Source organism: Narcine bancroftii, chromosome 5 (assembly GCF_036971445.1).
Source record: "Narcine bancroftii isolate sNarBan1 chromosome 5, sNarBan1.hap1, whole genome shotgun sequence".
NCBI classification, from domain to species: Eukaryota; Metazoa; Chordata; class Chondrichthyes; order Torpediniformes; family Narcinidae; genus Narcine; species Narcine bancroftii.
Window position 1 is genome coordinate 233,473,243 of NC_091473.1, and position 15,248 is coordinate 233,488,490.

The 15,248-nt window shown below is 40.3% G+C and overlaps 1 protein-coding gene across 1 annotated transcript in view; it reads left to right on the forward strand.

The window, feature by feature from the left end:
- The first annotated feature begins 4,318 nt into the window (after positions 1–4,318).
- LOC138765041 (leucine-rich repeat-containing G-protein coupled receptor 6) overlaps positions 4,319–15,248 on the forward strand; it is a 302,015-nt gene continuing 291,085 nt past the window's right edge. Inside the window, exon 1 of the mRNA XM_069941695.1 lies at positions 4,319–4,579. Within this exon, the coding sequence (XP_069797796.1) occupies positions 4,338–4,579 (242 nt within the window). The 5' untranslated portion in view covers positions 4,319–4,337. The remainder of the gene's footprint in view (positions 4,580–15,248) is intronic.

Here is a 15,248-nt window from a genome sequence, read left to right on the forward strand (position 1 = left end):
ATAGAATCTCAGGGTTATATGTGATGTCACATATGTACTCTGACAATAACTGAAATATGAAATATTTCAGACTGTCTCAAAGCTTTATATATGAGGAACAGAGTATTTTTGACATGCCAACACCATTATAGAACATAACAAATCAAGGATAAGAAATTAATTTGCAGTGTTTTAGTGTTTCAAAGAATGAGTATTGGTTCCAATTGCATAGCTCAGGGCTACAGTTAATTTTCTGCTTTTGCATAAAAGCACATAGGATATGCCACCTATGTAAACTTAGCAGTAAAACACCTGGAAATATTAAAGCTATGCAGCAGAACTATTGTTTATTGTAGCTTTTGTACCATCGAGAACATCCACAGGGAATGCTGCTGTCAGAGAGCAAAAGTAATCATCAAGGATTCAAACCACTCAGCACACACTTTGTTCTCACTGCTGCCATCAGGAAAGAGGTACAGGTGTACCTTTTTTTTATTATGGGGAGCTTAAAAATTAAACATTTAGATATTTTAATGTCACTGAGAACAAATACTTAAAATAAAATTAGACATTTAACATGGTAACAGGTCATTTTGGCCCACAAGTCTGTGGCGACCAATTTACTCTGCATTAACCTACACTCCCGGTACATTTTGAACTGGAGCCCCCAGAGAAAACTGAGGAGACATGGGGAGAACGTAAAAACTCCTTATAGACAGCGCGGGATTCGAACCCAAGTCCAGTCCTGATCACTGGTGCTGTAAAAGTGTTGTACCAACCACTGCACCAACCATACCACCCTATTATTCATTTTTAGCTTACAATAAGAAAAGAGGGGCAATAAGGTAAAGATAATCATATAAAAGCAAACATACCTCCTACAAAGAGAGCCTGAATTCCAAATAAGGATAGCATAGAATATAACTCAGGTATAACTCCCAGAATCACAGTGCGGCTTTCGCGCAAACAGAGGAACCACTGACATGGTCTTTGCCCTCAGACAGCTCCAAGAAAAGTGCAGAGAACAAAACAAAGGACTCTACATCACCTTTGTTGACCTCACCAAAGCCTTCGACACCGTGAGCAGGAAAGGGCTTTGGCAAATACTAGAGCGCATCGGATGTCCCCCAAAGTTCCTCAACATGATTATCCAACTGCACGAAAACCAACAAGGTCGGGTCAGATACAGCAATGAGCTCTCTGAACCCTTCTCCATTAACAATGGCGTGAAGCAAGGCTGTGTTCTCGCACCAACCCTCTTTTCAATCTTCTTCAGCATGATGCTGAACCAAGCCATGAAAGACCCCAACAATGAAGACGCTGTTTACATCCGGTACCGCACGGATGGCAGTCTCTTCAATCTGAGGCGCCTGCAAGCTCACACCAAGACACAAGAGAAACTTGTCCGTGAACTACTCTTTGCAGATGATGCCGCTTTAGTTGCCCATTCAGAGCCAGCTCTTCAGCGCTTGACGTCCTGCTTTGCGGAAACTGCCAAAATGTTTGGCCTGGAAGTCAGCCTGAAGAAAACTGAGGTCCTCCATCAGCCAGCTCCCCACCATGACTACCAGCCCCCCCCACATCTCCATCGGGCACACAAAACTCAAAACGGTCAACCAGTTTACCTATCTCGGCTGCACCATTTCATCAGATGCAAGGATCGACAATGAGATAGACAACAGACTCGCCAAGGCAAATAGCGCCTTTGGAAGACTACACAAAAGAGTCTGGAAAAACAACCAACTGAAAAACCTCACAAAGATAAGCGTATACAGAGCCGTTGTCATACCCACACTCCTGTTCGGCTCCGAATCATGGGTCCTCTACCGGCACCACCTACGGCTCCTAGAACGCTTCCACCAGCGTTGTCTCCGCTCCATCCTCAACATCCATTGGAGCGCTTACACCCCTAACGTCGAAGTACTCGAGATGGCAGAGGTCGACAGCATCGAGTCCACGCTGCTGAAGATCCAGCTGCGCTGGATGGGTCACGTCTCCAGAATGGAGGACCATCGCCTTCCCAAGATCCTGTTATATGGCGAGCTCTCCACTGGCCACCGTGACAGAGGTGCACCAAAGAAAAGGTACAAGGACTGCCTAAAGAAATCTCTTGGTGCCTGCCACATTGACCACCGCCAGTGGGCTGATAACGCCTCAAACCGTGCATCTTGGCGCCTCACAGTTTGGCGGGCAGCAACCTCCTTTGAAGAAGACCGCAGAGCCCACCTCACGAACAAAAGGCAAAGGAGGAAAAACCCAACACCCAACCCCAACCAACCAATTTTCCCTTGCAACCGCTGCAATCGTGTCTGCCTGTCCCGCATCGGACTTGTCAGCCACAAACGAGCCTGCAGCTGACGTGGACTTTTTACCCCCTCCATAAATCTTCGTCCGCGAAGCCAAGCCAAAGAAAGATCAAGCTCTAGTTATGTCTGTTGGTTGTATCACCACACTCCCAATTACAATCAAAACCATTAATATTCATGTATTTTCATATAATTGTATGTTGGTTTAAGATGTACTTTGACAACATAAGGCCACATTCAGAAAACTGGATAGGATTTCCCCATACATGTCATTTCAGAAAAGAAAATCATGAAATTGTGTTCATTGTCTAAGGTGCACAGCTAGAAAAAGGAAGAAATAAACAAGAAACTTATTTCAAACTGTTGAATAGTTCAACAGCAGCTTTAAAACAAAATCAATCATTCTTTATCAAGTTATTCACTGCTGAAGGATTAGATGCTTTTACAAGGGGATTTTTTTTGGTAAATAGAACACTTTTCAGATGCATTATTAAAAATGCCAGACTACATCTCTTAAATACATCAAAGAATGGGGGGGGGGGGGGGGGGAGAGAGAGAGAAACAGTCACATTCTATTAGGCTCCACAAAGAAATTGCTTCTTGTGTAAGATTAAGTCAATGAGTTTCAAATGAACTTGACATTCATTTTGACCAGTTTCACAATTTGGGTGAAGTTATGCTCCTCGTTGTATCTCCACTTCGTAATGTGCTATAACCAAAACCATACATAATTCTCCCGTCGGAGTGGCAACCCGTTCTCGTTCTGGTGAATTTATTATCGGTGTTACCTTGTAAGGATTGGCGTTTCCAATCACACCTTTCAGAACGGTCATTCGCCTATTCCAAACTGCGCCAGAATTTCCCCAAGATCCCGTTCACCATCCTCCGTCCACAAAATAAAATCTAATGGACCCTAAAAATAATAGGGTTTTTGTCAATCCAGGTTACGCAAAAGATTAATAAAAAATCTGTGGAGGCAGCTTTAGGGAATAAAACGCTCCATCCAGAACGACCCCAACATAAAAAGAGGGGACGGTGTGATGGGCAGGGAATAAATCACAGAGAACCCTATGCCTACATGTGATAACAAGACTGTGGGAGGACGTCAGTGTGTAGTGTGTATGTGGTTTTGATCACAATTCAATATCTTTGTACTGTATAATTAAACAGGCGCCAATACCACTTAGTTGTGAAAGACCAATAAAATTTGTATTAACTTTAGGAAAAGGTGAGGCTTTTAAATATAGGGAACGATTTCAGGATCTTGACGTTTAGATGAATGGAAAAAAAATATAGATCTTTAGCGTATACTTTCCCATTCTAATCTGTCCTGACATTGAAGGTGATTGAGCAGCGGGAAATTGTTTTGAACCCAGTCGGTTCATCGGGGCGATTCTTATCAGCAAATTTCTAATTGTTGACCATTACATTATTTCTGTTTTGGCGCCATTCGTGCAGCAGGACACCAAATGAGTCGTACAGTTTAGAAGTACATTCATTCGCGGGATTAATGTTTAACTTCAGGGGTTTTTCTTTCAAACAGCGCAGTTTTGTACCTGTGCGATTGCTACTTGCAAAGCGTTCACCTGCGGGTGGGGGATAAAGCCAACTTTCCAGATTCTCTCGCTTAGAATAAAACATGCAGTGAAAATGTCCCAGTTAATAACATACCATTAAAATATGGAATGAAGTCGGCCCTTTAAGAGACTGGAACTGATTTAATTGATAATAACATACCATTAAAATATGGAATGAAGTCAGCCCTTTAAGAGACTAGAACTGATTTAATTGATAAAGAATGGATTGGAGGATAAATAAAGGAAAATTAACTATTTGAAAGGCGGCTGTAAATTAAGTCTTGGCGAAGTAACCTTTCAAGGAATCGTTCCATGCGCTGGAGAAATTGTAACTCCACCCAGAGCGATCAATCATCCAACTTCAATGTGCGACGTCAGCCAATAAGGACAACCTGTGTTTGCCTGGAGCTACAATAGGTGGCGGCCAGAGCAGAGTGGGGGTTTTGCAGCGATCTGCGTCCACGCACGTGTGTTGATGAAAGTGACATTTGGCCAGACCCGTCAAGCCGCTCCATCAGCTCAGAGGAGAATGTCCTTCCCCTGCTCGGTGCTGTTCCTCGCTGCCTTGGGCTACGAATGCGGGAGCCAAGCGCCGCCGAGCTCTGCGTGCCCACCTCTGTGCCACTGTGAAGAGGATGGCATCCTGCAGTGGGTCGACTGTTCGGAGCTCGGGCTTGAAGCGACGCCGGAGGACTTAAGCCCGTTGACGTCTTACCTGTAAGTGCCTCCGGGGCTGCGGCGTGGCATTCGAGGAGATCAATCGCGGCATTTGCGCTTTCAATCTGACCCCGAATCCTCAGTGCGCCCGCGGAGGATTGCATTTAAAAATAAGACCCCAGAGCAATTCGGAGAAACTCATTCAAATGGGCAGAATTGACAAACTTTTCCACTGACAGCTCATCCGCGCCGCGCTGAAACTAACCAGACAAATAAAGGCGGGTGCGTGGTGGCAGGGAAATCATCAAACCCATCCAGTGTGATGAGTGTGAACCTCTGCACAGATCGATCACGGTGACCCAAACAAGGGACTGAGCAGGTTGAACATTGTCGTTCAAAGGTGGGGGGGACACGTTTGGGAAAGAGCTGGGCAGTGCCACTTGGAGGTATAGGCTTCATGATAATGGGCCGAATGAACTTTTTTACGGTTTTCTTTTTTTCTCTAGTTAGCATGTCAACGAAGATTGCATCTTGCAAACATTACACGCCGCTTTACTTTCTCATTATCTCAAGATCAAAGTCATCGGATCAGGCCCTTTAGCTCACGAAAGGTTTAGAAGCCATATCATATAATCCGCAGGAATTTTACGCATTAGATTAGGGCGAATGGTGTTCATGGAGACCAGAATGGAATATCTGGACCATCACGGAGGTAGCTTCCTCGAGTGAGGTTATTGATAGTCAATAGCTGTCGTGGAGCAAGAGAGACGAATCCGATATCTGATCACTTATGCTTATTGTCGACTGATCGAACACATTGTTTCTTGCGTTGAAGCTCTCGGCTGCGCGGTCGATTGGCTTCATTCTTGTTGGGATGCTCTGCACGGAGGAGTTTCATTGCAGTTGTAGCCGTGTGTTGTCACAAGACAGATTCCTGTTGAAATTAAATTATACATTTCATTGTTGTAAAGGGAAACGAGAGTCCTGTGCCAAAAAAATGGACTCCAAAAAGAAAAAAAAGTAATTACTTGCTTCCGTCGGTTGGTTAAAAGGGAATTTCCGCCCTGTGCTTAGAATTTTAAATAGCTGAAACTTTATATGAAGGCTGCAGCAGGCACACCGACATGCTCAGAAATACACATCAGAACGCTTTTACAAACCCTCCGTTCACGCTGCACCTGCCAGGAATATTAATCCGGCTCTTTGCATAATTTACGAGCAGTTGTCTACATCTCAAATGTACATGGACAACGATCTCAAGGTGGCCCTTTCACGAAGCGTCTGCCCCTTTAACGGCGGCTACTTGGTTGCTATTGTCGTTAACAATTAAATCACGATGGGACAATGTATTTTCGGAAAGTGATTGCCAAGTGATCATTAATTGTGCTTTTTTTAAAAAAAAACCCTAAAATGAGCAAGTTTCCGTCTCCTTGAGCTCAAAGAGTTACTTCTTCATGGTCTTGGTCCACATCGGTCGGACCCTGACCGCAAATATCCTGGCGATTTCGGATACGAATGTCGTCTTCTGGGGTTGCCTTGGACATTGCGAGCACATTCTGCCGGTTGGTTTGCAAGGTGCAATTCTATCCCTACCGTCTTTGCTGCTTTACAGCAGAATGGCTCATCCCGAATAAATTAGCGGGCTAAAGTTTAACAAAACTGGAATGGCAAACAACTGCCAGGAAAAATCCGGGTCCAGCATTTCATCAAAGTAATTAACAGAGCAACTTCAAGCCCCCTTTCATTCAGCAGAAAAACGCGATGGATTCGGTATTTTCTTTCAGACACAGGCTATTTTAAAATTGAGTCAATTTCACAAATCTTTCTGTCCCAGTGAAAATTAAATGAAAGCTCTGCAGTTAAAGCTGAGCGATTATGCTCTCAACATTCATGCAACGTTGCTCCAGAATCGTGACACGAGTTAGGGTTTAGATGGACTGACAAGGTTCTCGGTCACTTTTAACACGGCGACCTCGTCAATTTCCAGACTAAATAACATTTGCTGCGTTTTTGGTTTTCGCACGGAAGCCCGGGGGCGGGCAGGAGGCTGGGGGCTGACATGGGAAGCCCGGTGAAGATGCATCGCTTCTTTGAAATTCCTGGAAGTGTGCAGGAGAATTGACTTTGCCACCACAAGGACTTCTTATCAATCAGTGGTTTTCGCCTACGGTCTAACTCGCAATCCCCCCCCCCCCCCCCCCCCACTCACATAATTCCTTACTAACCAGAGCACCTAGAAGGTCTAGAATTACTTAAGGTGTCCTGTGAGAGGGAAGTAAAAGGTTGAGAAGCACCTGCGCCATGAATTTTCAATGACAGCGATCGATATTTGATTTATAAAATGTAAACTCTCAATAATCAAATCAAAATAACTATTGAATTGCATTATTCCAAAACTCGTTTCTGAAGGTTTATAATTAAATGGCATTGTTTCTCAGAAATGTGACAGTCAGTGTCCACCTTCTCCCAAATTCCTCATCACCACACTGCTCTCACAGTAATCAGTCCTGGTGTGGAAAACAAGTACCATTCCCTCCCCAGCATTAACATATTTTAACAAACACTAATTTAAAGAATTGAACTAAAATGAGTGTATCTCATAACAAGTGTCAACATGCATATTTAGCAATTGTCTGCTATCGGACATTATGTTGCCTACGAGATGCCATAAACTGATTGAGTGCATTGGTCTTGCATTTGCAATGATGCCAATTGCTACTAAAACTAATTGCCTGGATTGAGTAAGGAAGGAGGTGGTCTTCCATGGTTTTCTTTTCATCATGACCTTTGATGGGATGTGAGGTTTGCTGGTAATCCATCAGTTACTGCCCATGCCCGATTTTCCTTGAGCAAATGGGAATGAGTTCCACGCTGGAATCACCACTGTGTGTGTGGTGAAGCTTCTGCATCAGCAGAATGTATTAACTAAACAACAATGTAGGACTTGTGATTTATTTCCAAGTTGGTGATGTATAAAATTTTGACCGGATTAAACAGATTAGATGCAGGAGAAATTTTTCCAATGTTGGGGAGGTTTAGTACAAGGGGTCACTGCCTAAGGAAACAAGCTGAGGAAAAACCTTTTAATTGCAAGAGTGGTGAACTTCTGGAGCTCCCTACCACAGAGCATTGTTGATGCCATTTCATTTGGGAAATTCGAAGGGAGTAGGATGTGGCTCTTAGGGCTAAAGGGATGAAGGGGTAGGGATAGAAAGCAAGAATAGGGTATTGAGGTACCAAAATCTGCATGATCATACTGAATAGTGGTGCAAATTTGAAGAGCTGAATGGCCTATCCTGCACCAACTTTTCATGAATCTATAATTAGGTACAATACGTTTTCCCTTTATCCAAAGTTCTGAATACCGAAAAGATCCGTTAACAAAACTTTTTTTTGTAGCACCGGCATGACAAAACAAGTTGAAAAAAATTCATCACCTGACTTGCCCACATGGGATTCTGACTCTCTGATGGCACCACTTTGATAACACGGAGCATTTATCTTATTTTGTAAGCAGAGATCAAGTTGTTTTTGGTACATATTAAATATTATTTAATGCTCAAAAGGCCTGCCTTTTTTCGTGGTTGATTGACTGCTATCTTTAATGCCATCTACAAATTTGCCGATGACACCACAGTTGTTGGCAGAATCACAAACGGCAATGAGGAAGCGTACAGGAGGGAGCTAGATCTTCGAGTGGTGTCACATCAACGACCTTGTATTCAACATTAGCAAAACCAAGGAGATGATTGTGGACTTCAGGAGGGACTCAGGGGAACATGACGTAGTCCTCATCGAGGGCTCAATAGTGGAGAGGGTCAAGTACTTCAAATTCCTGGGTGTCAACATCTATTCTAGAGCCTCCGTGTTGACACAATCATGATGAAAGCCCACCAGTGGCTATATCTTGTGAGGCACTTGAGGAGATTTAGTATGTCATCATAGACTCTCGAAACGTTCTACAGGTGTACTGTGGTGAGCATTCTGGCTGGTTGCATCACTGCCTGGTATGGAGACTCCAAATCTTAGGACAAGAAAAAACTCCAGAGGTTCGTAAACTCAGCCTGCGACATCGCTGGCACCAGACCTCCCTCCATCGAGGACATCTGCATGAGGCAGTGTCTTTAAAAAGCAGCCTCTATCCTCAAAGACCCCCACCACCCAGGCATTGCCCTCTTCACTCTGCTACCATCATGATGAAGGATGTACAGGAGCCTAAAGACAAGCACTCAGCAGCTGCTTCTCCAAGGCCATCAGATTCCTGAAAGATCAATTAACCAAAGACACTGCATTACTTTTCGTGCACCTTTATTTTTATTTTTTATATATTGTTATAAGATTGTTCATAGCATGAATGTTTGCACCGTGATGCTGCCGCAAACACCGGATTTTGTGACTTGTTTATGACAGTAAATTCTGATTCTGGAACAAGTCATCTGCTGATGCGACTGAGCTGGTTAAAGCCATTGTTGTTAACTGAAAAAAAAACAATTACCAAAAAACCACATTGTCCCAAGCTTTTCAGATAATGGAGAAACATACTGTAATGTGAAAATTTTGAACGGGGTTTGAAGAAGATATAGTTTATGTACTGGTGCCTTTGTGGGCATTTGAGGTTTTGGATTTATGCGGAGTACTTGAATAGATCTTGTATGCATCTTATACTGCTGCAGAATGGTTCATACTGCGGCATCAGTGAGCAAGTGGGGGAAGAATAATCGACGTGTGTCGATTATTCTGCCAATCAAGCAGGAAAAATTGTGTGATGGCAGTAAGATTGTACAATTTATCCCAGCAAATTGAGGATATTTAATCACCTATATCTTGTAAATGTATAAAACAGCAGTTTATTTTAGCCCCTACACGTTACTCACTGATTTTCTAAGCGGCATTCATATATTTTGGCCACCGATGAAGCAAAGGAGATTGAAAGTAGGGGATTTGATTATGACCATGCTATTAAATGTTGACACGATAGTGTGGCGGTTAAAGGTGCAGCATTTTAGCTCCAAGGACCTCAGATGGATTCTGACTTCATGCGCTGTCTGTGCAAAATTTGCATGTCTCTCTGACTGTCTCAGCTTGGTTTTTGTGCTCTGGTTGACCACGCCCCCACCCCCAAAGGCATGCACAAAGGTTGCTGCACTACTATAAATGATCATTTAGTGTTTTGTTGAGGGTAAAGTAAAAGAATCAAGTAAGAGTTGATGAGTGTGTGTGAGAAAAAAAATGACATTACCGGGGTAAAAGGAAATAAGGAAAACTGGAATAAATAAGATTTCTCCCCTGGGAGCTGGCACAGATCTGATTGACGTGGCCTATTATTGTGTAATTTTAATGACAAGATAATGATAAGCCAAGAGCAAGTTCATCTGTTCTTTCAGTTAAGCGTTGGCAATTGGCTGTCACTTAAGTGTTACTTTCCATTTATTCACCCTACTTTAATAGATTGTTTCAGTTTTTGAAAAGATGTAAGAAGAAGACTGCACAGTCATTGGTGATTTTTGATCTTATATGAAGAGAAGTTCATAGGTGAAACAGTCGAAGATGGTTGGATCTTTGGACATTGACTACTGCAGGAAGTTCTGGAACTCCAACAGATAATCCACTTTCACTATCCTAGTGCTAACTCCAGTTGTCTGTCCCTCCATCCTCACTGGCAGGTTTAGTTAAATGTTTAGCATGACCTCTGAAATTCAGTCCTTTTATCATTGTTTTGGACAAAATATTGGGTGGTCTGGAACTAGATGGCTTTCATAGAACTCAAATTGAACATCGCTCGGTGGAGTATTGATCAATAAGTTGATGGCCCAGTTCAATTATTGCACCTTCCATCATTTTGTGGAGTTGACGAAGTGTAATTGGTTCAGTATAACCATGGGCAGGTGTGCACATTCTTTAAAATGTTTACTGAATATTGTAGGCACTAAGTTTTAAAAAAAATGTTAACATATGACTGACAATATCATTTTTGCTCTCCCAATATTAATATTTGGCTTTGAAGGAGCAAGTATGTGGCCTGAGTAGTAGATGAATGAAATTTACTGGACAATCATTTACAAGATGGAAAATATTTGTAATACCACTCATGTTTAGTAAATCAGGACAATCTTTCTGAGATATTGACAATAAAACTAGGTGCTTGTTTGGAAGATTGATTTCACATTTTTGTCGCTTAGAAATCAATACTTTGAAATCAGTTGTACAAAAGGTTTGCATTTGAAATTTTATTTCAGAAATCAAGGTTATTCAATATGTTGGAATAGGCGGGCAATTTGATTTCACTTTTTACAAATTAGAATGTACCGGCCAGTTCCATTTCCCTTGGCCAGGTAATTTGCAGCAATTGCTAACATTAGTCACATCCCCACCCCTGTCATAATGGGTATTAATTCCCATCATTGGTTTGAATTTGATCATACCAAGTGCTTTGCCGTACACCAAGGCCGTAAGCTGAACGTGCCCAAGAATTTGCGCTTTGATTTTTTTTTTGAAAGACAGATCACTTTGAAGATGTTCCCTTTGATGTTATGAAAGTCTGTGCATTGCATATATAATGTTAAACTCAGCAACATTCTTTGAATTTTATTCATCATTTAGATGATGACTCCAGCTGGTAAAATATATTTTTGATTAAGAAGTGTGATAGATAAATGTTTGGATTTGCTGTGAATCTAGGATAAAAATATGGTTTGGCTCAGTATCAGAGCATTCCTTCATTATTGTGACTGCAACTGAACGAAGGCTTGGAGAATGCACGCGAAACAAAAAGGAATATCACTTCAATAATGAGCTCCAAGGTGTGCCTTTATTTAAGTGCTAGGCACCTGTTATCAAGTTTAGCACTTTGCCATGTCCTAAACATATGCTGATCTGTTAATAACCTATAATAAATGTACTCCATATCATTCATAATCTAAGACTTTGCTAACATTGCCAAGTCTTCAAGAGAATGAAGCAGATACAGACTCTATTCTTGGGGGGGGGGGGAACCTGGCAGTGCAAATTCTTCAGCTTGGTATTGTAATTGAACACCCATTTCTTTTGCTGCAAATTCAACATATTTCATCTCTCCTAAGGCAGTAAGGAAGATTGGTGCAGTTGTTTGAAGTCATGACACAGGCATCCTTGCTCTACAACTGTCTGACTTACATAATTCAAGGTCTTTACTAGTGTAATGGAAGAAGGAGAAGCATTATTATTGGAACAGCATCATGTTTACATTTGATATTCTATGCTGTTGCATTGCTACATTTTATTGTCTTGTGAAGTTGTACGGTAGGCAAATTTAAGGATATGAGATTGCTTGGCAAGTGTAACATTGCTTTGTAACCTGCTGAAGTACAAGCAGAGGAACAGGTTGCCTACCTGTTCCTTCAGGTTTGGCCGAAGCACAGAAACAAGGGCTGGGGAGCAGTCACACAGTGGAATGTAAGCCTAATAAATCTAGAGTCTTAACCTTCCTAATTATCAAGGTCCTCTTTCTGGATCCAATCTGACTACATTCTTAGTTAATCCAAATTAATGCTGGTTGTCCAGCCTTTTATAAATCATTATAATCTAATTCTCATTGTTGAGCAATTTAACCAAATCCTCATTTAATGCACTAGATGGCAGTCTATTCCATATCTCATCTACTCAAAGACATGTTTGTTTTAATTATAATTGTTTAAATAATTAAAATCAAATCTTCTTATGCACTAATGGATTTTGCACCAATACTATTAAATTTCTAATTGATTCCTCAAAACACAATGATTTCTTTAAGAATAATTTGGAATGACTCTACAATCTATTATCCCATACCCAATGAATTTTAGTTCTTTATTCCTTGTTGGCTCAATAAATAAATCTGGAATACTAATTACTTCTTTTTATGCCTTAAGGTTTTGAAAAATAATAATTTAATATTTTACATATGGTTTCTCAATCACGAATTCCAAAATGATTTCCTTAAAAATATTGTTCCTTACAGTTAACTATATATATTCTTTATTTTTGGCATTACAATTTACAAACTAAGTTGCAGCCACACATTTCTTATTTATAGGAACATTGTACATAAAATCTTTATCATACCATTAATCTCAGTAGATTATAATTATCAAAAATATATTTACTTCTCTTGGTGGCAATAGGCATCACTTTCCAGTAATACATCCCATTTTATCTTCTAAATCACTGAACAATTTTGAGAATTGGGCCTCATTTGTCTGAATACTTGTGCTTACATGTTTGGAATGTACAGATCAAAATGCTGATGAATATTTCATTTTTAATTATTTTATCAAGATTGTCTATAACTATTTGGAATAACACTGAATAATGTATCAAATGGAGTATAGGGTGCATTCAACTATAAGCCCATGATCAGGTTATTCTCTGCATTGTTAACCTGCATTTCTTTCTTTTTCAATATTTTTATTGAAATTGAAATTTACATTAAAAAATACAGAGTAGATAAGAATGCATACTAAAACTCAAAATATAGAAAAGTACAGAATACACTGCACTCAAAATTTCATCCAGGGAATCCAACATTATGAATCAAACAGTTTATTTTAAGGCAATATTTTACTATAAAAAGAAAATCTAATCCCACTACCAAAACTGAAACTGTTTCCAAAAAGAGAGAGGAAAAAAAATTCCCTGTCACAGTGATAAATTACCTTATTAGCCAACAGTTCTCCTCATGCTCAATGATTAACTGACAATATGTTGTCTACATTTAGGGAAGCTTTTTTCCTCAATATCTGATTTGAATTTAAATTTTCAAACACTGTGGAGACACTTTTTGAATTACTTTCAGAAGTGAAGCAACATCCTTCCATCTAAGCAACACTGCCCACCTAGCCATAAGAGAAATAAAAGCCAATACATGCAAATCAGATGTCGTTAATACTATGTCTCTCTCTCTCTCTCTGTCTCTCTCTCTCTGTCTCTCTCTCTCTGTCTCTCTCTCTCTGTCTCTCTCTCTGTCTCTCTCTCTGTCTCTCTCTCTGTCTCTCTTTCTGTGTGTGTCTCTGTCTCTGTCTCTCTGTCTCTGTCTCTCTGTCTCTGTCTCTCTGTCTCTGTCTCTCTGTCTCTGTCTCTCTGTCTCTCTGTCTCTCTCTCTCTGTCTCTCTGTCTCTCTCTCTCTCTCTCTCTCTCTCTCTCTCTCTCTCTCTCTCTCTCTCTCCCTGACAATACCAAACAAAGCAGTTAAATATAGGCTTAAAATTTACTTTAAAAAGTACAGAAAAAGTTTGAAACACTACCTTCCAGTATATCCCAAGACTTGGACAATTCCAAAACATATGAATTAGTGATACATCTTCATTAAAGCATCTAACACAGCGAGGAGATCTTCGCATTAATGTCTTGAGAGGAGTATTCATGTGATTGCCATGCTTTTACACTCATAATAGGAGAAAACAAATATGAATAGCCCCTGTCAGTTCAACATCCTTAGCCCCTGTCAGTTCAACATCCTTTCACTACATGTGCAGAGTACATAGCCTCAATGTCATTCATAGATCTGGTGCCTTCTTCCTGGTAATTGCAGATGGTGCCGACAACAATGAAAGAAACAGGAATTTCTTGAATTTGAATATATTTATAGCTGACATTGAGGAATAAGTTCATGAAGATATTGCCTATCTCACGCTTTAGTTTGTTCTTGTACTCCCCTGGTTCTTTGAGACAATCACCAGCTCTTTGCAAAGTGTTGGCATAAGGGATCTATCATTCTAACAACACACAATATGGAATGTGTTCTTTAAAATGGAGTGAGTGTTGGTTATCTTATTTCAATGGATTTTTAGACTTTCTCCTTCCTCCAATCAGAAAGAAGGCTTAAGAATGTCTAAGCATGAACCAACAGGCTTGAAACAGTTTTTTTTCCACCCACAGCTATCAGGCTCCTGGATGAGCCCCATGATATCAGAGCTATCATGCTTGGAGCTATTGTTATTCCTTTTCATTGTAAATCATGCTCTTTTCATGGCAATATAAATGCTAAAGATAACCTGTTAGTCTGTTCACAGAAGGTCCCTTCTCACTGTATAAGGTATTTTATGACCAGTAATCTTAAGCATAACACAATTGAGCTTCAATCTTGGGTTAATTTCAAGTAAGCGAGGACAAGTAGCCCTTCACTACTATTACATAAGCCCTATAATATTCAAATGCTTTGCAGCATTTAATTTTGTTTCACTAAAACCTGATTGATAAGTTGGTAGAAGAATTGTAGATAAAATAATTTCAAAGCAGTTATTTCTGTTTAATACCACCACCTCAACTTCAGGCAAAGGCCAAATGTTGACAACTATGTATCTGGTAAGTGTAATTATTATTAAAATGTCCCATTTTTAGTAATATCCATGCTCGATTGAAGTCTGAAAACTCTCTTTCTGTATCTTTATTTTCCTTTCATTTTCTTTCCTCTCCCTCTGTTTTTTCTTTCTTTGATTAATTTTATAATAAATTTACCATTTTACTTGCTAATCAGAATTGGCGTCGTTAATTTCATAATCCTTCAATAGAATCAGTTACATATGTGCAGTTTTCTCTGTTTACTTCAATGCAGATGCCCTATAAAGGGCACAAAACTAATTTCAATTCCATCAACTTGTCAAAGTGTCAGAGATTTAATGGGGAAAGAGAAGCCTAGCTAATGGTAAGTGATGAAAATGTATTATTCTTTAATGATTTATCTATTTTAAACACACGATTATTGTAAGACACACAA